At 39.1% G+C, this 25,046-nt stretch overlaps 1 protein-coding gene across 8 annotated transcripts in view; it reads left to right on the forward strand.

Moving 5' to 3' along the window:
* The first annotated feature begins 863 nt into the window (after window positions 1–863).
* The window catches only part of LOC130407327 (nuclear receptor corepressor 2-like), a 76,995-nt gene continuing 52,812 nt past the window's right edge, over window positions 864–25,046 (forward strand). For all 8 annotated transcript variants that reach the window (XM_056730112.1, XM_056730113.1, XM_056730117.1 and 5 more), the window contains exons 1-3: window positions 864–1,278; window positions 20,311–20,508; window positions 20,611–20,735. In XM_056730112.1, the coding sequence (XP_056586090.1) occupies window positions 20,407–20,508; window positions 20,611–20,735 (227 nt within the window). In that variant the 5' untranslated portion in view covers window positions 864–1,278; window positions 20,311–20,406. The remainder of the gene's footprint in view (window positions 1,279–20,310; window positions 20,509–20,610; window positions 20,736–25,046) is intronic.

Here is a 25,046-nt window from a genome sequence, read left to right on the forward strand (position 1 = left end):
TACAAAATGGTTCTGGCCATTAAAGATTTCTGTGTACATTAAATTCTCAATTATTAAAATTGCATCATCTGCCAAATTTGTCTCTGTGTAAATTGTGAACATAAACTCTTCAAAAAAGTGCTTTCATGCCATAGAAAAAAACGTTTGTTGCATAAAGAACCTTTAACACCTTCGGATAAAAAAAGCAATAAAGAAATAGTTCTTTAAATAACCTTTGACTGAATGGTTCTTTGTAAAACCACAAATGTGTAATATGGTATCGATATGAAAAACATTTAAGCACCTTTATTTTTAAGAGTCTAGCTTATTGAGTGTATCCTTTAAGTGAAGTCTGACATATTGTAATTTCGAGTACATGAACAGCCATGTATTTGAACACATGTGACTTATTTATTCATATACATATATACACAAAATGAGATGATTTGAAGAACATTGGTGACGAAACAATTGTATATTGTATAGACACACAAGACCTGCAGAGACATTTCTCAAAATATCTTCTATTGTGAAAAAGATAAAAATCATCATGTTCAGGTTTGAATGACATGAGTGTGAATAAAGGATAACAACATTTCCCTTTTTAGTTGAACTTTACATGCTGTTTTTCAATTATTTTAAAGACAGGATGCGAAAAACAACACAACAAAAAAGTGCTATATGTTGTAATACTGAATGGTCGAATCAACTTGTACAACTTTCTCATGTGCACTTGAAGATAACATAACTTCTGATCAGTGATGCGATTTGTAGTTATTTCAACTTTCACACATCATTTTAAGCTATTTTCGAAAAGGGCGCACTGGCCCTTTAAGAGCTAAGAAACTGCACTTGACGTTCAGCGAACAGCAGCCTGGCAGTCAGTCAGTCAGTCATACACACACACGGACTCCAGTCATCTGCACAGATCCTCTGTCGCTTTTTCTATTTACATACACCGTTGCGGGAAAACAAGTACGGAATGGGAGCGAATAACTCTTGTCGATTCACAACTGGCTGGAGATAAGAGGGCGTAGACGCGAATAAAACCGACAGAGGGGAAAAAACAGACTGAGAGCGAGAGAAGGCCGAACCCATTGAGGTAGCGCAAAACAGATCAGTTATTCACGCGACGGGCGCGCGGCGCTCGTGTGGAATCCGGTCTGAAACCGACGAGCACGAAAACGACTCCGTTATTTAACCGTACATGTGGATTACCCGTGAACATTTCTTCATTTCTCACTCCTTGGAAACCACAAAACCGTCCGGTGGCGACAGACCTTCACCTTCCGCGGAGAGGTGAGTTATTACGCGAATGTGTTAGCCGTTTGTCTGTTTGAGGTTGCCGAGAGCTCTCCGCCGTTTTTAGGGTAACTTGCTTTAATTTTCACTGAGCTTCTGTTGTCCTCGACTCGGCGAGTCTCTTGCCACTATTGCCCATGGATTTGGAATGAGCGTCGCCGCGCTAGGCGGAAATCGGTTCCTCCGTGAAAGACTGGCCGGCTAGTTAGCATAGCTAGCAGTGTTTGTGAGATAGCATTAGACACGGCTATTATATTGTTTCTGATGTTTTCCGCTATATATCGTGTAGTCTTTTATAACGTGTTATATGATGTTTTTCTAACCACATTACGTTCCATTAAAAGAGGTTTATTTGGTCGACTGTGGAGCTAGCCGAGTTAGCTCGGTTAAATTGCATTGAACGCCAACGTTAGTTGTTTTGTAGTAACAACAGGGTGTACGCCGAGGACTCCTAGGGTGAAGGGGCTTTGATTTCTTGCTCTGAATGTATCCATCTTAATAAATTTGAACTCGTACAACATGGTGTTAATTTAGAAAGAACAAAAACCATTTAACTCGCAAGGCTTCTATCATGATTGGTGTCCAACTCAGTATTTAGTGGTAGTAAAGCAAAAATAAAGCTGCTTGTTTCACAGTGAAGTATGTTATATAACGTGTGTTTAAGGCAATGGATAGTCAGATGCTCTTAAAGACCGCTTTAGGGATACACATGAATGTCACACACTATGATCTTTATATGGTTAAACAATTTGCGGTTTGAGAGCTCATATTGAAGCTTGATTGTTCTTACAGTAACGCAATAAAGTGCAACACATGGCGTATACTGTTCGCTGTTCCACATCAAGATGCGTTGCTTGTTATCACATAACCTATGTGAGGCATGGATTCCCTTCACTTGTAAATCACTCTTGTTGTGTGTTTAAAATGTTGACAGGCCCTGAGTTAACATAATGAGCAAACTGCATAATTTGTGGACCTGCCCTGCTCTGTCTTACACTTCAACAGTCTGCTCATGATGAGGCTGGGAGTACACTCACTCACTCCTCATGTCTAAGATGTTGTTATTAAGGGTCAATAAATCATGGTGGATGCCAAATGCTTGTCAACAGTGTTTGATTTGCACATGAAAAGTGGTGGAATTTGAAAAATGAAGGCCACCCTGCTTAAGTCTATTAGTGTAATTGGACATGGGCCAGTTGGAAGGGCTTCTTTCTCATGGGCAGTATTCGTTCCCACTGTACATTAGAAAAGAACAAAGCACAGTGTCATAAGTGGACCAGCGAGATGCCTGAACCCAAAACAGAACTGGCCTTAGACAACCTCGTTGCTCTGCAGGGCTGCCAGGACTCATGGCCAGAAAACAACAGATTTGTTTTGGACTCGCTTCAACTCCAGTTCCACCCCTCTGCGTTTTGTGTTGAGTAATGATATTCTTCCTCGCTCCACTCTCCTCTCCTCACCGCCTTGTGCAGATCAACGAAGAGAAGCCGAAAAGAAACAAGCTGTTTTTTTTAAATGTTGTCTTTTGAAATGTGGAGCTAGCTTCTTTATCTCTGTATGTTTTTTTTTATTCTGTGCACAAACTCAGCGAGCTTTATTACAGCAGACCTTTATTGTTCATTCAAGACAGATGCTTTGTTTCTCCTTATATGAACTGCTTTACATGCTGAAGTAGTATTCGGGGACTAGATACACATTTTTAGCTTTCAAACTTTTAAAGTCCTTGCCATGGCCATTCTTGACTTTTATAATAGAACTACTACAGAATGTATAAGGACATAAACTGGTGTAAAGCACTTAGATGCAGTTTGAGCAGATGTGATTGGTTGGCTTCTTGTTTCTGTATTGGGTGGATTTGCTGCAGGGAAGACTTGGAAGAAAGACGTGAATATACATTTGCCCCTTTGAGGACCAGCTCAACTGATAAATTTAGTTTATTTCCTGAAATAGCATTGAACTCTTGTCTATTAATACTTTGAAGTATTCCTTAAATGCTTTTAACTTGTGCAAGACTAAACTAGATGTTAAAAATAAGCTTTCTACTTTCACCCACTTTTGCGCCTAACAGATCACTGCTATCAGCTGCCCTTGTATTACATCAGGCCGTGTTGAATAAGGCAGAATTGCTGGAGTTCCACCAGTGGTGGAGCATGTCAACATGATGACGTCACTCCTAGTACTGTGTGTAATGTTGACTCTGGTGTGTTTGTTAACTGAGGCAATTCCCCATACTTGGCTGTTGATAACACCATATCTGGAGGGTAGTTTATGTTGAAGGATAGTCACACGTGTTGGGCCAGTTTTTTTTATTCTTACACTTTAACATAGTAATTAAATGCTTCTGATGTCTAAAAGTTTTCATAGTCTATGGAATATAAGTCTTAACTGTAGTCACTTAGAAATTTGTAAAAGCTTTGATTATTAACTAATTTGAATGACAAAAAAGGATTTTCTTTTTGTTCTAATTTTCAAAAGCCAGTGCTTTTGACATTTATTTAACACAGTCGTTTTTTCGTTTCGTTTCTTTCCAATTAATATCAATCAAAATGTAGTTTGTTGATTTTGATTTGAGCCATAATAACTCAAAAAATGGTGCTAACTAACACAATAAAACACAATTTAAACATCATAACATAATAAAAAACTTGATTTTTGAAAAATCTTAAAAAAATTGTGCATTTTGGAACCAAACTCTTAATTATTTTTAATGTGTGCTGTGATTATTCGTTTTGTAGGACTGTGTTTAATATAATCAAATGTCATTGTACTTTTTTAAAGTTTTGTGTGTTTTTATTAAAGCCGCCATTCTTTAGCTGTTTTCAAAGCTTTTATTATGATTTTGGGTTTTACAATGGATGTTTATGTATTTGGAATGCCACAATACTCAATATAATATTGAACCATTCGGTGAGACCTCCACGATTAAATACGTGTAAGTGAATTATGGTTTTCCGGTTTGGGTTTTATATTTCACATATTTCTAGTCAATCGTTCACTTCTGTCCCTCTTCTACATCTACATTTATGCATTTGACAGACGCTTTTATCCAAAGCGACTTACATTGCATTATCCTATACATTTATACATAGGTATGTGCAAGTCTTTGTTTTTTTATGGGTTTTTCGTAAATCGTCAGAAATAAGGTAAACAAAGCCTCCAAATATTTTCATGTTTTATTCTATGACATAAAACACACCAATTATAACTTTCTTATGATTTAAAAAAATAATAATTTTTTAAAGCCTAATTGTGTCTTAAAAATGCAGAATGCTAACAAGTGTTAGAAGAAATGTCTGATTAAAATAGCTTCAAAGTTTAAACATGCACAACTTCAAATTGCATGCCAATTATAAACTTTCTATACATACATGTTAAGTTTGAAGTGTTCTAACAAACATTTTTTCAATTGTTATTGATAAAGGTGTTGTATCGATACATATCGTTATCGTTTTATCGCCCAGCCCTACTACTTATGTACGAGTTGATTCGATCAAAACAGGGCCTGACTAATCCTATTAGCATAAGGCAAAGTTCTTGACTAACTCTCATGACATCTGTCCTGCACAAGTGGTGGTCAGAATGTGCGCTGTGAGTGTTGTAAACATGTGCCAGTAGCCAAGTATTTGATAGCTAAAAAAGGCTGGGGTAATTAGGCTACAAATGCAGTTTAGGATATTTGACTGAAGGTGACATGGCGAAGGTTACGGAGCCCTTGTTTTTACTAAGAGGGATGCTTGTCCTGGAGTTTAAACAATTTTTTATTATTTATAAGAAGGTCATTTAAATAAAGACTCAAATAGAGTCTTCTACCTGGCTTGCGATCAGTCGACTTTAGTCAAGTCTTGACAATTCTGATTTGACTATGTAAATCCTTAGTCGATGACACCCCTTTTAGGGTAAAGGCTAGTCTCAGACTAAAAGGAATGTGTGACCTGTCGTAACTGAATATATCTTAACTAGGGATGAGTCACGAATTTCGAATATGCGAATAGTTTATTTAATTATAGAATTTCGAATAGTGTGTGCGATCTTAAAAAAAACTCGCCGTGTTTTCACGTGTAACTCGTTAATGTAACCTAAAGGCTGTCAATCAAGAGACAGTAGAGGAAAACATTTTCCCACAAGAATTGGTAACGAAGTTACGCACACTGTAGACCCGCGTGGCATAACGGAAACGGTAAATTGAGACTGTGTCAAAAATGAGTTCTGTGTGGGGGTCCTTTAATAAAATGAAGAATAAAGTGAAGTGCAAACTCTGCAATGCAAAGCTGGCTTATCATGGATCAACAACTACGATGCACAATCATTTGAGGGCGAAGCACCCAGCAGGTCCATCCACAGGTCATCAATCAGTTGCTAGTTTATGGTCAGACCAACCAATTTGGATGCCATACGGGCGGAGCAAATAACGGTTCTAACTAGCAGGATGATCGCTAAGGATATGCTTCTGATCGGCTTTGTCGAAAGAGAGGGTTTTAAAAATCTTATGGAGTTTGTAGAGCCCAAGTTTACTATTCGTCTAGAAAAACGATCACTGCCAGACTGGAGAAACTTTTTCATGACAATAGAAACTGAAGCCTTTTGAGCTGTTTATTCATGAAATCGTTCCAGACTGTTAATAAATGCCGTCATTTGGTTAATATGTTTTAACGCGTGTTAAGTCTGGTCTAAAATCTTTATGGCTTTAATATATTTTCCTGATCAATCACACTGTTTTTTATTTGGTATAAATGTGCATGCTCATATTTTACAAGGAAATGTCCTAGCATTATGAGCGGTTGATTCTGATCGACGTACTGTTAATAAGTGCCATCATTCGGTTGTTAATATTAATGTTTGAGATCTTTATTAGGGTTCGAGCCCGAAGGGCTAGAAACCTATTGTATTTGTTGGTTTTATTATTATTATTATACTTCTTCCCTAGAACTGATCGTGCAGCCCAAACCGTAAGACCGACAGAGCTGAGACTTGGTCAGATGGTAGTAGTCCTTGTCGCTACTCAGATACACGGAACCAGCCAAATCGGCCCATAGGTGGCGCTACAGCGATGCCGAACGCGTTAACGCTTGTTACTCCTAAACCGTTTGTTGCACACCCAAGTGTCTTATATCAGTGTAATCACTGGCTCAAAACTTAAAAAACGTATATCTCTGATTTCATTTCCGGTATGCAAATTTTTTCGCTAATTAGCATTTTATGAAAAAAAATAAAAATGAACTAGTCCCTGGATTTTTGCCCTATTGGAACCAAACCAACGCTGATGAGTTCTGTGGAGTGTGAATATGAATAATTATTAAAAAAAAGTTGAAATTTTCATCCCCCATCGCTAGAGGGCGCAAAAATGTCCAAAACGGAAGTAACATATTGAACTAAAATGGCCATAACTCCTTAACTGTTTGAGATATCTTCATGGGGCTTGGAACATATGTGTAGACCCTCAATCCGGGGTCAAGGTAAAAAAAATGCTGCGTTTGGCCACTAGGTGGCGCTATAATTTGAATGAGCTAGAAAATGGCCATAACTACGCAACAGTTTGCCCGATTGACTTATTATTTGGTATGGTGTGTCTTTGTCTCATTCTACATGAATATCTAAAAGGACATTGGCGTATCTGAAAAAACATGGCCGCCATTGGCCAATGAAGTTTGAGCACTTATTAGACCGGGTTAACGGAGGCCGAACAAAACGACGCTCACTGGGCTTATTCGTCTCATGGTCTTTAAGGTCTGTAAGAAATGTGAACTCATTCGGCCACCGGGGGGCGAAATAACGCTTTAGGAGTGCTTAAACAATTGTGTATCACGTGACATTTGACATATACCCAAACTGTTTATATCATACAATAGCTCACTTCATTCTGAGCAACTTTGCCTCTTAAACCACTTCTGTCGATCGAATGGTTCGTGAGTTATCGCTGATGATGTCAAAAACCTACTTTCGCGAACTAGTTCCTGGTTTTTCAACCGATCGGAACCAAACCAATGCAGATGACTTCTGTGGAGTGTGAATGTAAATAATCATTGAAAAAAAGTTGAAATTTTTCTTTCACCGCTGCTTAGGGACGCCAAAACTTAAAATGGTCTGAGCCTATCACATTAAAATGGCCATAAATCCAGAACGGCTTAACATATCAGCAAGGGGCTCAGAAAATATGTGAAGACCACCACTACGATGTCACATACAAAATAACGTGGCGTTTGGACACTAGTTGGCGCTATAACAGTAAAAAGGGTTAAATGTACATGTCTTTTGGTGGCCTAGACCACTGTGTGTCACGTGACATTTGACTAATACACAAACTATTGATATCAAACGATAGAACTCCTCATTCATAACAACTTTGCCTCTTGAACCATTGACGTCTATCAAATGGTTTGTGAGTTATTGGCATGATGTAAAAAACCTACTTTTGCAAACTTGCTTAAGGATTTTTAAGCAATTTCAAAATTTCCACTACAGTACATTTCTCTGGACTCTCTAGGTCAATAATCATCAAAAACATGTTGAGTTTTTTTTGTTTTGTGACCATAACAGGGTCCTTTATTATATTAGCGTTAACCGAGTACGGTGAAGGTCGCTACTCCTTAATAAATAATCCAACAGAATTGCCATTAAGTACTATTACACATATTATGACACAAAACAAGCACGCAACATGTGATTCTTATCGGAAGAGGCATGCCTTCACAACAGTCAAAAAGGTGAAATATCATACATTTAAATTACTATTTTAAACTTGTCTTTAATAAATACATCATTTGCTAATCAAATTGCTAATCAGCCAGTCACATAGCATAAACTCAATCCATTTTGGCATCCAGACGTGGTAAACACACTTGCTGAAGTTTAAACCGAGCATCAAAATGGAGAAACAATTGCATATATGGTATGGGATATATTAGATAACACATACCACCTGAGAATTGTTGCCAACCATGTCCATGTTTTGATGGCTACTTCCAGCAGTAAAAAATGGACCATGTCAGAAAGCTCAAATGATCTCAAACTGGTTTCTTGAACATGACAATGAGCTCACTGTACTCCAATGGCCTTCAGAGTCACCAGACTCAACGAAATAAGCATCAGTTAAATGGCAAGGTCTTCTGGAATATTGTTGCAGACCATGAATGTGAATCAATTATCTATTTAAATTGGTCTTATTTTTATTAATCAATTTTTCAGAACACAAAATGAGCTATTTTGAAGAATGTGCATTGTATTAACAAAAAAGACCTATATATGTGCATGGAATGTTTTAGAGACACAGGAGTTGCTTTGTTTTGCTAATGGCTTCGTTCTTTATCAATTGACAGCTGCCAAGCCACACCCTTAGCAACCAAACAGATTATTTTTTGCAACCGTCTAGCCAGACCTACATCTCTGCAGTAGAATATTATAGAGACAAGGGGCTTGGTTCGTTTGACTTGTGGTTTGATGTGTTATTAATTGACAGGTGCTATTCCACACCCATGGCAACCGAACAGGTTAGCTTAGCAACCGTTTAGCAAGATCTATATCTCTGCAACAAATCATCGTAGAGACATGAGAATTGGTTCATTGCACTCGTCCCTTAGGTATTATCGGTTTACGCCCGTTTTTGCATACGAGTGTAAGCATGCATGGTCTGTATTAAAAGTTACCGACCGTTTCTGTCATATTTCTTGGTGTGGAAGAGTGTCATTCGTTGTGGATTTGTTACGGTGCCATTCCTGAGCCTAGTTGACAATGGCAAGGCCAATAGAGGCCTTAGACTGCTCGAACCCGCTAAATGCTGCTTGCAGCTTTAATTTTTTATGTATTGCTTGATGTAAGATTGCCTATTCCATAGTACATAAAGCAGTGTGCAGTCATACAGATTTGAAGCGTAAATGTTCTCTCTCCCTCTCCGTTTGTGTGTGTGTAATACTGTAAATGCGTCCATGTGAGGGAGGGGTGCGAATTTCGAATAATTTTCGAATAGTTCTCATTGATCTTCGAATATTGTTTTTGCTTTAAATGCCCATCCCTAATCTTAACCAGAAATATCTTAAAGCGTCCTTAACACACAGGGTTTCTGCCAATCTCATATTAATCTTGAGTACCTATAGAGTAGTATTGCATACGTAGTATCTTTCGAAAAATATTTAGTTGGATCACATTTCTAAGAGATAGATACAACTTTACGATAACTTCTGAAATCATACAGCGTGTGTGGGGGCGCAGGGGTGGTTGAACTAAAGCACATTGTCAACAAAACAAAAATCACAAATAAGAATTACACGTCACATGCGCTTCATTTCCGGCATCTTTTAGCGCTGGGACGGCTCCATATATCAGTTTCAAACGATCTCCAAATCCAGCATTATATCCAAAGTTTATAGAACATTCATCACCTTAATGCGATGAACAAAAAAACACCTAAACTTTGCAAACATATGCTCTCTCTCCTGCACACAAGTGAAAGTGACGTCTGCGCATGCTCCTTCTCCTGCTCTCCATGCTGAAGTTTGGGCGTGCTTTGTGCTTTTCCGGGAGAATTGTCCAAAAAAGGACTAAGAAATATTGTTACAAAACAGTGTTATATGTTCGAAAAAAAACTTTAAGAAACCTGTACAATGGGGGAATGTATTGAGCACTAAAATACTATGTAATGCGCCCAACACGTTTTTTGACAAGTTGACCATGTCAGAATGCATGAAACATCGTTGCAGCACCCCTTTAAAATATACCAGTGCCAATTGTTTTGTCTCAAGATACACTCCAGTAATTTATTCTTCTTAGGCATTTTCATAAAACCGACATAAATGTCTTAATTCTTCTAAGGGATAGGCCTGGCTTCAGCTAAGCCATGTCTGTGAAACAGGGTCATTATGCCTAAACAGTTAAAGCCATTTGACTGACTTGCGCTTATCTGGTGAATCCATTATATTTGCATCAGCAGCATTTTAAGAGTATTTCCTGCTAAGCAAAGTAGAATCGCTACAACTTCCTTTTTGCCATCAGCTTTATTTGCTTGTGCAGTAAAGTGATACGATGTGCATATTGGTGTTACCCATAGAAAAGGTGCTGAGAATGGCTCTTGCATGCTGCAGCATGCTTACTCAAGCAATGCAGGGTTACCAGAGCGTTAGTGAGTTTCTTTTAGTTGTCCAGGCTAAATTGGGTTGTTTTTGATTCCTTCGTTTACATTCTTCTCACCATCACTGCCTAGGGCTGAGATTTTTACTCAGCAGTTGTGTTTGTGCAGTATCCATCAGCCAGTGTCTGTGGAGAAAGTCAATGTGTGTCTGCACGGCTAACATTCATAGCAGCTGCTACCTCCTTGACAGTTTTCGGACTAAATGTAGGTGTGAGTGTCTGTGTGTTCATGTGAGCATGTTTGGCACTGGTTGTCAAGTACTGCGTACGTTTAAAATTAGGCTGTGTTTTTAATTGAGTGATTTTTATTAAGACACAAGTGCCCTGTGAGTTCATAGCTTTTAATAAATCAATAGAAAAGTGTACAAATATACAAATGTTCGCTCTGGTTATTGAAGAACAATAGATACAGAACAGTCACGAGTCATGACTGTCTTGCAATGAAATGAGGTGTTATTTTATACAAGGTGTGGGCAATACATGCATTCTTTGGCCTTGTCTTTGTTATTTTTTAGTTTAATTTAGAAGCATAGTTATGAATTATGTTTTTAGATTAGTCATCTTCTAATTGTCATTATCACACCGCACGTTGTTTAAGCTACATACAACGGTAATATTTATTTAACTGTATTTTTTTATTCATAACAAAAACACACACCGGTATTCTGTATGAACCGGAATATCGCACAGCACTAGTTTGAATTGTTTTGATCTAAACAGACTTCACAAAACAAAAGCACACAATATTCACAAGGTAAGGAGATCAATTTAATTTTGATGTAATTCAGGTCTTGACATTAAGCATTGTCATGTGATTGTCCTTCGGACAGATAAAAGATATATATTTTATTTGAAGCGTCGATATAATTGTTTAGTCAAGTTTGCTTCTATGCGTTTTACCTTGTTTCAGCTTTGGCCGTCTGAGTAGAGACTGCACCTTTAACATTGTTATTTTGAGTTTCTTCTCTTCTTATTGCGTAGTGGAAAAAGTGGTTAAATACTCTCTGTAAGAAAGATGGTGTTGGTTTTCCACTCACTATCTTTCATATATCTGTTTTAAGTTTAGGTCAGCTGTTCTCTGGAGTCTCAAAGTGGTCATGGGAACCCCATTGCTCTTAAACCCAGATATCATGGTTGAATTAAGGCTGTGTGTGGGCCGATTATTATCCATCTAATTTGGATTTTTCATGTCCTTGTGTCCCATCTTTCATTGCAGCAGATGGGATTATTGAAGCAGTTGTATATGCAGTATATTGGTGACACACTCTCTCTTTCGTTCTCATTCTGCCTCAGGGTTTTGTACTCTATGGCCCATTATGAAACAAGCGACTGCTTATGAAACAGGATGTGAGGGGCGGACGGATTTTGCGCAGCAAAGCATACCAGTTTCAGCAGCTGTGTGAGTAGGGGCTGGTGAAATTGACAGATGTGTGTGAAGATTGAATGGAGACGGGCTTCACCTTCTTGCAATAGCCACTTATTGTTGCGAGATCTTTCTTTTCTGAAGTCATTCAGTTGACTTTGATTTGCGTTATCATTTTGGCGTTTTTTTCAGATACCTGAAACGATCAGCACTGTGACTGCAGAAGGTATTTGAAAGAAAGTCACATAAAGGTTTGCTTCTGCACCTACGCTATTTATTTTAGACTTAAAAACAGCATGGAAAAGAGATCAGATCAGTTATCTGGCTACTCTTTGTCAACAAATGTAACACAAACAGCTGTTTATGTTTGGAACTCTTCCATCTTTGAATCACTATGTTGTTGTTCCTAGGCAGTAATAAATTCTTGATTTATTTTTGCAAGAAAACTCCACTGGTATGTTTTTCCAAATGAGGATTTAAACTAGCTGTTGTATTTGAGCCACAGCTTTCCTGTGGCTCAGTGGTTATGGGTCATGGGTTCAATCCCAGGCATTCGATATAATCAGGTACGGTAAAATATGGTATGGTAATATAATATGGTAAAATGCAATGTAAATTGCTTTGGATAAAAGCGTCTGCCAAATACATAAATGTAAATGTATTTCATATAGCAGCTGTTGGATTTTAAATGGTAGGTGGTCAAATGGCGAGTTGGGTACGTTGCTTGTGTGCGAGCATGTTTCTGTCTGCATAATAGATTATTGACTCATGTGGAAGAGTGCCCAAGACTTTACTGGAAGAGGAGCTGTGCTTTCTGTCAGTAGAATCTGTTTATCTACAATCAGCAGAAGCAATTCCACTGCATAGCAATCTGCAGGGAAAGAATGGATATTCGGGAAATGTGTGAAAAAAAGTTTACAGTTTAGGACTTTGTGTAATATGTCTCAGAAGTGAGTGTTTGAGACGGATGTCAATGCTATTCAGACATTGTTAGTTTTGTCAAGCATTGATGATATCATGCGAAACATGCGTAATGCTCTAGGATAGTTTGACTCTACTTTTACAAACCGCATAAGAAGAAATAGCCCATCGTGGAGATTCCTACTTCAGTTAATTATCTGTATCCATTGCAATTATCTTTTAATCTCATGTTATATATTTTTGTTCCGTATACCTGTTTGAACTGTTTATGTCTATACTCTCACTTTCTCCCACCAATCCGAACACAGTCTTATGATTTTCACATTCAGTGCTGAGGTTAAGCTCTTTCCATTGTGCTGCATTTTCATCCAGGAGCTCCTGCAAGAGGGAACATACTATTCTCCTCCCAGCCTTTTGAGAACAATCATTCTGCACATTTCTTCCATGGATCTGGGCAACCTCATCAGCATCAGACTTAAGACTTAAACAAGCTGACTGATGTAGAGTTAATGAAAAAGTGTTAAATTAGCATGGCCCATTAAACATCCTTGAGGCGAAACATGTTACTCCGCATCCTAATCCATCCTTAATTTATGACCTCTAATCCGTCGAAATCTGAATTTGCAGTCAGCAAACATTTGATTGTTGTATAAAATATGGGGATGGTGAAACGAGGATGAGAAATCTATGTCAGTGAGTTTACCGACACATATGCTCAGCAAGCATCAAGGTTTAGTGAGCATAATAGCAGAGGGAGAGATTGTGAGCCCTTGAGAGTTCCCCTCAGCAACCATGACTCTTGGTTTAATCTCTGCACAAAAGACGAGATGCCTTGGAGACAAAAGCGCCGAAAGAAAATATCCAATTGATGGACGCCTTAGATCATTTACATTCTAAAGCCCTGTCTCTCCAACCGCTTTCTAATATAGGCTCATAACGTAAGCGAAATGGCAGTGCTCCCTGTCTGTGACGTCTCTTTTTCTACCTCCAGACTGTGGGGGATGTGAATTCTTGGCTCAGGAGGAAATTCCAGCCTGTTTAGAAGAAGCTTGCAGGTTATTGATGGGGGAATCTCATTTTCTGCTCGACCGCTGCTGAAAAATGGCTGTCTGAAGTAGCTTTGGCAGACAAAGCATAGCTCAACCGGCAGCAAGTGGGAGTGTGTTTGGGGCTTTGAATGCTTGAGAAGAGACTACTGGTGATCTGCTAACTGTGTGTGCGTGTGTGTCTGTCTGCCATTTTTGGCGAGGTCTTTGTCAGTCACATCACAACTGTAATTCACGCACAAACAGACACGCACACCTGATGGAAGTGTCATTCATCCTGTGCGAGATTGAGATGCATCACTGTTGATTTATGCAGGGGTGTTTGTGTTGAGTGGCTTTTAATATCATGCAAGATCATTTGTGTATGTGTTGTATTTATGTGGGCGATGGGACCACTTGCTTCACACATTCATCTCAGTCTGTTTACATGTTTGCATTTGTCACTGTTGTTTGATTGTGATAGGTTCTCTCAAAGGGGTGAACATTACGCGTTTCAGGCTTTTGGAGACATTCTCACCTACTGCAAAATGTTTGTGTGCATGCCAGCATCTAGCATCCGGCTGTTTTCTGGTTGGAATCTGCATCCTGTGTTACCTTAACAGCACATTCTGTACCCCATGCCCTCATAGTATGGTTACATGGAAACACTTTCGGTTTATTATGTGATCTTGATCAAAACCGGTGTGATATCTGTGTTTTTGGACACGCACACACCCATAGAGAAAGAGAGAATGGCACTGATCTTAAATGATAAAGACAGAGAGGATTTGTTTAGATTATCTTCCACATTGCTGATAAGTCATTCACTCTGATGTTGTGCAACACAAAAGCTTCAGCACAGTGTGTGCGCTCTTGCTAATGTTGGTTGAATGAGCGGTTGCATAAGGATTTGGCTGCAGTTCTCTGTTTATTGGGCGTTTTTACTGAAATGAGCTGTAAAGATTTATTTGTTTACGCTCGCCGTATCTTCACACATGCTATTTTGGGTTCAACTGTGTGGTTGTCTTGGTTTTTATTGAAACACGGGGGCTAAAAACGGACCGGGGTTTATGTACAGGTGGGTGGTGGTTGGGTGTATGATCGTTTGTATGGGGGAAGTGCAAGACGTCTATGTTTAAAAGAGAAGTGGAAATAGTGCATCAGGATGTTGGTTTGAAAGTCAGTGCGCTTGTAAATGTGCGGTCGGTGTTGCACACCGAAACAGAAGGGGATGGTGGTGTTGGCCGTGGTTTGGACTGAGTCGTTTCAAAAATCAGGGCAGTCTGTGAACATGCCACGGTTTTTCCACAGCATTTGTGTATTGGCCGTGTTCACGCTCTTATTTTTTTTTCCAACGCCGACAACCTCTACTTACATTCTCTTGGCTTCTTTCCATTTGGCATGTGTTCAAAAACTCCTTAAACATGAATTATCATCTTGTTTATCAGCAAGCATCGCAAGGCAGACGGATGATTATAGGTCTTAAGTTAGGAGGTTATGATAAGCGCTCATGGCTCAAAGTAATTTTGAGCTGTAAGATTTGGACGAGACTCCAGATCCGCATCTGTAAATAAATATGGACTGAAGTGCAAGAATAACACACTAGCTGTTATGTGGACAGTAAAGAGAGCTCTGACGGCGTGAAGAGGGGGAGGGTGTTTTTATTCACAGCCCGTCACGGAGGTCAGACAGCTGCCCCGCACCGCGACCCCAAATAACCTACAGGGGCCACTGTCTGAAAGAACAATAGAAAGGTCAGCTGAGAGGGTAAAGAGGGAGGAAAGCGGAGAGAAGGGGGTGGTACAGGGAGAACAGAAAGGGGCACTGGAAGAGGGAAATACAGTCATTCTTGTTCACACACACGCACACACACACACACACACACACGAGGCTCGTCCACTGTAAGTGCATAATAACCTCATCTGTAAAAGCGCATGTAAGCAGCAGTAGTGATATTAAAAGCTTTGTTTATGAGAAAGAATGGAGGTGAAGGTGCATCAAAACAGCTGCCACGTGCCATTCCACCTGCCCAACATGTTTGTGTGAATACCATTAACAGGATGCCATTAAATGCCTGTTCACACTAAAGCCAATATTACAACTGAGTTACAAAACATTGTTAATGCTTGTTGACCAAAAGGCTTATCATTTGGTCCTACCTATAGAACAAAGATGTTAAATAGTCATTTGGATTGTTTCAACAGCTTATGTATAGGTCTAAGCATTGGCAGAACCAGGTTGTATCACCTGTCCAGTATGCTGTGTTAAAGGAATACAATTAATGGGTGCGTGCATTCAGTTAAATGGGCGAATTAAGATGAAACCCGATAAGCCATGAAGAGCTGCTTTATTTGGAAATGGATCATTCTTCACCGACCAGACCGTCGGGTGAAGTGCTGTGTGTTTTTTTATTTCCACACGCAGGATGATGTACAGCCTGGCCGTAGAGGATAGAAATGAAATTGGAGCGATGTTGTAAGTCTAAATGCGGTGTTGCTAATTGCACAACATGCATCACAGAGAGTGTCAGAGTCAAAATAAAACCCAGACTGAACATTCCAGTTTAAATCCTGAAGGTGAGAAATTAAAGGTGATAATGGCAGCGCTGATTGAAGTGGCATTTTGCGCTGTGGGATTATGGGAGATGTCGCAGGGTAGTCATGGCAGTAATGCAGATGGATGGTAACACGCACACGGCCGCCACACCTCATGCTGTCTCTGACATTACCGGGCCAGCAGGAGGGACCTGATCGTGGCTCATCAGCTAATGCTTTTCTTTGCGTCACTAATGGGAACTGCCAGGCCTCAAATATTACATTCATCACACATGAATCATTCCCAGACATACATAAGAACCGGCTGTCAAATGTCAAGCTAGGCATTTTGAAAAATCGTTACGTTTTGAAAACAAAAGTGTAGTAGTATATTACTTGTGTGTTTTATTGCAAGTGTTGGCAAAAATTATATTATAAAATTCTAGTATAAAAAACTATTCACTGATAATCTTCCTTTTCACGCAAGCTTGTGCCCAGCTTGCATTTTTATCTAGAATTGAAAAATGAGAACCAGACAGAGTCAAAATGTTTTTGCCATCAGTGATGTTGATGTGCCATTGTTGAATCGAAGGCTTCTGAAGACTTGAATTAGCAGAGGTTATATGGACCGATTGTATGTTTTTCTATGGTTTTGTGAAAGCCTTGACTCTATAAACTATGGCTGAATGGCAAAAGCTGCATTTTGGATCATCAAAAATAGTTGCTTATGTTAAAAAAAAAACGAGAGACAGAATAGGTATATAGGGACATGTGAGACAGAAAAAAAATCTCACAAAAGCCAGCCACTCCTAGAAGAAAGGGTTGAGAGAAAGACAGTGGCTGTGATTGAAATAGGGAGGAGGAGGATGAGAGAGAGAGAGAGAGAGAGAGGGGGGTAAGTGAGTTCATTTGTGCTTTTGGCAGGCAGCCAAGAGCTTGCCTGTGGGTGTCTGTATCCGTGCCAGGGCATGTGTTTCCCCTTCTGTCTGATGGCCCAGTCTCTCTCTCTCTCTCTCTCTCTCTCTCTCTCTCTCTCTCTCTCTCTCTCTCTCTCTCTCTCTCACAGACCTCCTTTTCCGTCTCATTCCACAGGAGCCCTTGCGTTCCAAATCCTTGAGATTAATATTTACCCCGTCAAACCGTCTGTTTCTGTTTCTTCTCTCTCTTCCTTCTCCCTTATTCTTTTTTATTATCTTCAACTTTGTAGTCTCATTCCATTTGTTCCCAGCACAGTCATTCCAGTTGTGGCATTGCATTCCAAATATCCACAGTTTATGTTGTGCCAGTAGATCTAAAGCGGAAATATGTGCTTGGTATACACCTTCCATTTGACATAAATCTATGTTTTATCTGATCTCATTCTTGATAAACACGTCTGTGAATCCTGTCATCAGGCACATGGCAAAGCCCATAATGCAAAGCTTGTTTCATATTTAATTGCTTCCCAGTGCTGTTATTGGTCAGCGATTGACCGACCAGGCTTGTAGTATTTATGCACGAGTGTGTTAATGACCAAGAATATGTGTTTACTATTATATTTATAACTCGAATAACAAATGTGTTTCATTTAAGTTTTCAAACCAAAATATAAGCTTCACTTTACTTTTCTGCTCTGGCTGTACAATGTAAATGTATGTGTATGTTCTTTTCATTTATAAAAATTTTAAATGCTTTTCTGCAACGTGCCTCATATACAGAGGGTGTTACTTTGAAATATTGCTTTAAGATCTAATGGCAAAACATAACACACTATTGTGAGTTTTCTATATGATAGGTGTGACGAATTTAACATTTCATGTATGTTCATGTATATGTGTGAGTCTACACTGTGCCTGTCGATAGCCTTTATGATGACAAGGACGTTTTGTTTCTCCTCCGAGCTCCAAACATTCCTGGCCTATCGAATCTCCTCCCCCACCACACACAACACAGTAAAACACGTTAGAGCGATCTGCTCTCAGTGTAAATCATTCAGTGACAGACAGGAAGGAAGGAGGACTGTAGCGTACACTGCTTTTGAAAGCTTCCCTAATCTAGAGCAGAGGATAGAGAACTGTTGGTTCATTTTAAATCTCAAAATATGTCGAAACATGAAAAGTTTTTATGTAACTCTTCAAGTTATTATGACAGACGACTTTTACAAGTTTAAGTGTGTAAAAGTGTGTGTATGAGAGAGCGAAAAAAGAGAGAGGGTCGAGGGGCCCCTTGAAATGCCGGTGATTTTATGTCTTCATTGACCAAGAGTCTTATCTTGTGAAACAGCAACCAGGGGGGGGGGGGCATGCTCATTCAAAGAAGTGTGTCTGTTTACATTTCAGTTTATCAGTGTGATCATGGTAAACTAGAAACCGTCATTGTAAATGGCTATTAAGTTACTAAACTATTTTGTCAAAACTACTTAACATAATTAAATAACTTATTAAATTTAAGATTAAGTAAATTTTAAAAACAAACTGGTAAGTCTTGGGGAAACCCTGTATAAAAAGGATGCTTTGGAGTTCACATGGCCTGTCTCCAATCAGGCACATTTTGTATGAGTTGTTCACACAAGAAACGTTTTTAAGTGATATTTCACCCAAAGTGAAAACAGATAAATCTGTCATCATTTACTCGCCATCTTGTCATTTCAAACCTTTATGACTGAACACAAAAGAAGATATTTTGAAGAATGTTGGTAACCGAACAGCACTGGTGTGGCCTCCATTCACTTCTATTGGATCGACACAAAACCAGTGCAAGTCAATGGGGGCCAGTTACCAACATTCTTCTAAATATCTTTTATTTATGTTCAGTGTAAGAAGGAAAATCGTAGAGGTCAAAAATGACAGGAAGGTAAGTAAATGATGACATCATTTTAATTTTGGGGTAAACTACCACGTTAAGTGGTACAAAAAAGCGCTAAACAGTCTGACACGTAGCCAGAGACATTTGGATGAGGCGGTGGTGCTTTTGTGATACTACTATGTGGTGTATTTGTAAATATCACTCCATTAAAGTAAAATGGTTATTTATCTTTTATAACTCATGATCACACGACTGCTTTTCAACTTTCTTTGAGGAATCTTCGCTGTACAGGCTAGTAGAGCATGCTACTATAACAGTAGCCTCCTAAGCCTCTGATCCGCTGAAACACCGTCATCCATATATCTGGAAAAAACTTCATGCTTCAAAGCTTCATGGTACAAAACAACCCTATGGCTAAAATCAGTGTTTCATGTAAGGTCAGTGTTCTCACTTCATGGCAAAGAACAGCTTTGAAAATCGCTCTATTGTGATAGCTATCAAAACTACGGTTCATTTAGCACTGCTTAGGCTACATCCCAGTGTTCGTGAGCACTGCATAGTGCATGCTTAGCCTTAGTTTGTGTTGTCATGCTGTGTCCTCGTGGAGATCTGGGTGACACCACCTCTGGTTGATGATATCAACCTGTCAAACAGCTGGGATCTTTGAATAACCCTGTGGTATTGAGGGTGGAGTTTTAATAGACACCCTTGCACATTTTCCTCATGTTATACACTGTTCATACTCTAGTGTAGGTTGTAGTGGGATTTCACAGTGTGCATTTGTAAACCATTGGATTGTTGGATGATGGTGGGTAAATAAGTGGCGCATAGCAATTTTAGAATAACTGTTGAGTTCCAGGGCATTACGGTGAAAAACATTTGTTTTCAGTCATACTTAAATTGTTGTAAAGAGTTTGGTTGTACCTCTGAAAATGGAGTTTGAGAATGCGGCGGAGAACACCAGCTGCCTCAATGAGGATAGAAAGAGTGAGTGCAGAAGATACAGAGTGCTCCATTCATTCACTTAATGTGTCAACATGTATCCGGCGGCCAGCAGCAGGTGTTGGCTTTCTCTCTCTTAGTCTCTCATGATCGTTCACTCGGCTCATTTTCTCCCTGTAATGATCAAACTCCCAGTGGCTGTTTTTGCCATCCCTCAGAGAGCTTCAGTGATTTCCCTAGAGTCTTTCTAGCAACAGCTGCTTATAACAACCTTACTGAAGATGTTTTTTTGGTGTCGTATATTTACAGTTGTTAACAATGTATTCCCCTTGTTTTTTTCCAGGTCGGTGACTGCCTGGACTGAACGCCCCATGATGCACAGCGTTTGTGCTGGGACCAAACCCACTTTTAGCGTGTAGTGGGAAGTTGCATCGTCAGCATGTCCTCGCACCCTCAGCCAATGCCTCAGGGTCGGAGGGCTGTGGATGCCCGTCACCTTCCCAGTCCATCCACGCTTCCTCTGCAGCTGAGAACCCACGCGGTATTTCTTTTATTGATTTTTCAAGAAAAATCTAATCACATTCTTCATTCAACTTCAGTGTCCGTTCCACATGAGTAACGTGTGCTGTTGTGTTTATTTCAGGATGTTGGTGGACTAGTGGACTACCACCCCGTTGCTCGAGAATACAGTTCCCATCTGTCTCATGCATCCCTGGCCCACCGCCGCAGACCGTCCCTTCTGTCTGAATTTCAGCCAGGCAATGAAAGGTACAAACCATGCCCATGTTGTGCTTGCCAAAACTGTCTTGCACTGAGATCGTGACTATTTAGTGCTAACCACATATGTGCTTTAGACTAGTTTCCCATTATGACCACATTCTGACCACAAGCCTATTTCAGCAAAAGCTAGCGTGATGGGGTTATTACTCTAATAAATGCTTCCCTAGCAGAATCTTCAATCAGAGTTAGACATCACCTTCAATTTCATGTGTTTTCTTCTCGTTCTATTAGCGGTAGCATATGAGTGAACCTGGTGTACTCTTATATATTGCACATCATTTGGATTAAAACCAGCCATAAATAAATAGTTATTTTGTTCCAAAAATGTAAGCAATATCTTAGTAAATGATGAAATTATCAATTTTGTGGTCGACTGATCTGTTGGGCCGATAAATCTTTCCGTTTGGCTAATAGATTCTTTAGTTCGGTCACGTTAGCACATTTTGTTCCTTACGAAGATGGCCACACTCGACCCCGCAAAGCTCCCCACAAACCGGTTGGACACCACATCACAGCAAGAACAACCTGAGAGCAGACTGCTTCATATACTTTAAAAATGCTTCCACAGCACCCCAGTGCCACACGCGGTCCGGCCTGCTCGCCGTTGTACAAAACCAAACACTCAAAGCCATAAGCTTTAATTCTAACATTGTGGATTGCACCACTTTCTCAAAAAAATATAACACTTGAAAATGGTTCCAACTAGTAGTTAAGTTTATATTACATCTTTAATTACCATCATAAATTAGTTATATTTTATTAAATTATGTTTATTATAGAAGTCCAATGGTGTAACCGATTACACTATTTAAGATTTCAACTTAAAATCATATTTGACAGACATAAATTGACGCCAATGTAAACACATATGGCCTTGATGGAATATGTCAGATGACATTTTCAAAATTAATAATCATTTTTATAATAGCTATGAATCAATATATTCCTGGGGTCAAACCATTTGACATGCATTCCTACACCGTGTATACGTGGATTTTGTGGATAAAATGTAATATTATAATGCATTTTATTGTCTCTTGTCACATGGTGTCAGAATTCCTGACACAGCCTAAAAATGTCAAATTATCTAAATTTGAAAAAATAGTTTCTAATCTTTGCGTGCAGCTGTTAGTGTTTTAGTGTTTTGCTGTTAGCTTTGATTTCATTCTGTCTTGTCTTTTTGCATAATATTAACAAAATTGCTCCTTAAATTGTGGTACACCACTTTGACTTTACTCGCATGATTCCCCAAATTAATAATGATATTAATAACAAGGTTTTTCCTTTTTTTCTTATTAAATATGACCACTGTAAGATATTGCCAAGCTATCTAATATGGTATGACATGATTTCTGCAATCATTCCCCAATTATTCTCTTAAAATGAATTTAAACCAGAATTTCAGTCTCGGTGCTCAGATAAAAATAATTAGCAAATATATTTTTAGAAATTTTAAACCAGTTTAAGTGTAATTAAATGCAAAAAATGTGATCTCATTAGGCACAAAAGTGGCTATTATGCTTGGCTGTGAAGAAAATAATTATTTTTAACTTCATGGGAAACAGATAAAGATCCAGTAGAGGGTGAAAAGGAGAGAGACAGATTGACAGCAGTACAAGCTCAACGTTCCTCCATAATGCCACAACGCTAATAAGCATGCATAATGTGTCCTTGATTCAGAATCTTTCTCTCTCTCTCTTTATGTTGTTGTGCATGACAAATCCAGCCCGCAGATCAGATTATCTTGCCCACTCGCAGAATCAGAGTAAGAGAGCGTGAGTGAAAGCTGCAGTGTGATGATGTGATTATGTAAGTGTCAGGCGGCTGTGGAAAGTGGATGATTTCGGTTAGCTGTATGTGAGTGCTTCAAGCGTTTTGTGTCTTTTTCCCCTTCGCTGCTCACAAAGTATTTTTTGTATGTGTGGCCTTTTGCTCTGGTTCAGATCAGTTCCACTAGCGAGTGCACCAGGGAGCCAAACACACTTGCACAGACACTCTATATTACTCCAGACATAATATGCCCGGCTTCTTTCATATTTCTGTTCAGCTAAGAAGGGTGTTGGCTGTCTGCTGAAACGGTTGCATGATGGTGAAGGGTGTGCAATCATATTTAGGTCTCCAGTTTTTACCACAGTTTATTCTAGTGGTCATAGGTAACATCATACTTGAATACGTAATACATAATACTTAGTTACAGAAATTACTAAAACAAAAGTATATTTTCAAACACAATAATAGTTGTTTTTCCAGGTTGTCAGTATGGTTTGACAATGTCAATAAAAAAATTTCAATCTAGTTTTTCTTAAAGCTAAGATTCAGGAGGAATGTTGTTTGATGTGTTCAGGTTAGACGCATCAAAATAATCTTGTATTGCCTGTTACAGTCTTATGTCATTCAATTGCTCCACTTTCTCAAATCTTTGTGTTTTATGAAACTGGCACACATGTACTGAAGCATTTTTTAGAGAGTCATTGAGTCATTGTGTGGATTGTTTATTTAAACCAAGTAGTGTGATGAATTTAAACTGTATTCCTATTCTCTGTGGACACGCACAGTTTTGGTCATATTTAGGGTTTTATTTATATATGCGCACACAAATAAACAACTTCATGCATGTCTTAACAGATGCAATACAGACAAAGTCCACTCTGTGTGTCTTATCTTTGTAGAATCTAGAGTAGTAATGCTGGGGTTTAAGGATATTGATGCATATGTGTGTCACATGTGTCTGATCCCTGACTTCGGCACAGGAAGAGACCGTCTGTTTGACTGTGAAACTGTGTGTTTATGTGTGTGTGTGTGGTTTAGTGGAGGAGAGGCACACTGTGGCTGTTAAAGGTTATTGAGTGCATGTGTATGTATGTGTTTTCCCTCATCTGTCTGAACTACAGGAAGGAGGTGCGTGTGGCCTGTGAACCACCTGTGAACATACAAAGCACAGCCCCGTATGGGCTTCCATCAAAGCATGCTCATGCTCTTTTCCCCCTTTGTCACTGAGTCATTGAGTCTCTATGACAATGCACTACCATCACATAATTATTGCTGTTATGACAAACATAAAAAAATTTTTAGTCAACTAGTCATCCAGAAAAGCAGTCGACTGACGGGTTAATGTCTTCCTTGTGTAAATGACTCATTTTGCAGAATCCGTCATTGTAGTTTTGGCATGTCTATCGCTGCATTGATGGAGAATGTGCAGGAGATGTCCACACGGTTGAGATGATACGAGTGGGAAATTAAAGCATGTCTATCCTCATCGCATTGTTATGAATTGTTACGAAATAGTCACTTTTGCTCATTTCCTGACAGTCTTTGGGTGACACTTTAGTTTTGGGGGGGGGTTAGGAAAGATTTTGACCTGCATGTGAAGTCTTTAAATGAAGTCAGACCAGCTCTGTGTGGTTTGTTTGACATGCTTTATGAGTTTAATGTGCTATAGATTGCGTAATTCAAGTATTTGGTTATTAAAGGTTATCATTCAAAGCTAAAAGTCATTCATACACTTTGCCACATATAGGTCAAGAGCAGCTGCAATCATGTGCTGGCCTACACAGAATTTCTCTGAAAGATTTCCACAAAACTGAAGTGCAAGTCATTTAGGTTTTGTGTGCTTCAGCAACTCAACAAAACTGTGATCCTATCAGCTCTATTTAACACATTCAAAGGGATAGTTCACCCAAAAATGACAATATTTTACTAACCCTCATTTTATTCTAAATCTGTAGCACTTTCTTATGTAGATCACAAAAGATGAAAATCGGAAAAATGTTGGTAACCCAACGATAACGCTCCCCTTGACTTCCATTCTATGGACGCAAAACCACAAAGACATTTCACAAAATATTATTTGTTTTATAAAATATTTTTTATTGTTGGATGACTACTCGACGCAGACCCAACATGTCAACTATATGGCAGTAATGGCACAACCTCTAATTGCTCGGAACAAAAGTTAGCATGAATGTACCACTAAGTCAATTATTGCCGACTGATCTGCCAATATAAGACTGGAAGGATAAATATGTGATTGACCTAATACATGAATAAGAGATGATGTGTTTGACGTATGAGTGTGTGTATTAGTGTGAAGATCATCTTCTCTTATATCACACACCCTGCTTGCCACCATCATAGAGATCATCAAGGCCCCTTTATCCGCCACACTCGGGTGTGAAAATGCTCACTCTCGTAGCAAGCGCAGCACGGCAGTGTTGCAGCTCTAGCACTCAAATGTTACCATGGTTACGCTTTTCTAATGTCTGGGCAGTCTTATGCTAGGGCATAAGTTGCCCTTCTGAC

This window comes from Triplophysa dalaica, chromosome 18, assembly GCF_015846415.1.
Source record: "Triplophysa dalaica isolate WHDGS20190420 chromosome 18, ASM1584641v1, whole genome shotgun sequence".
Lineage (NCBI taxonomy): Eukaryota > Metazoa > Chordata > Actinopteri > Cypriniformes > Nemacheilidae > Triplophysa > Triplophysa dalaica.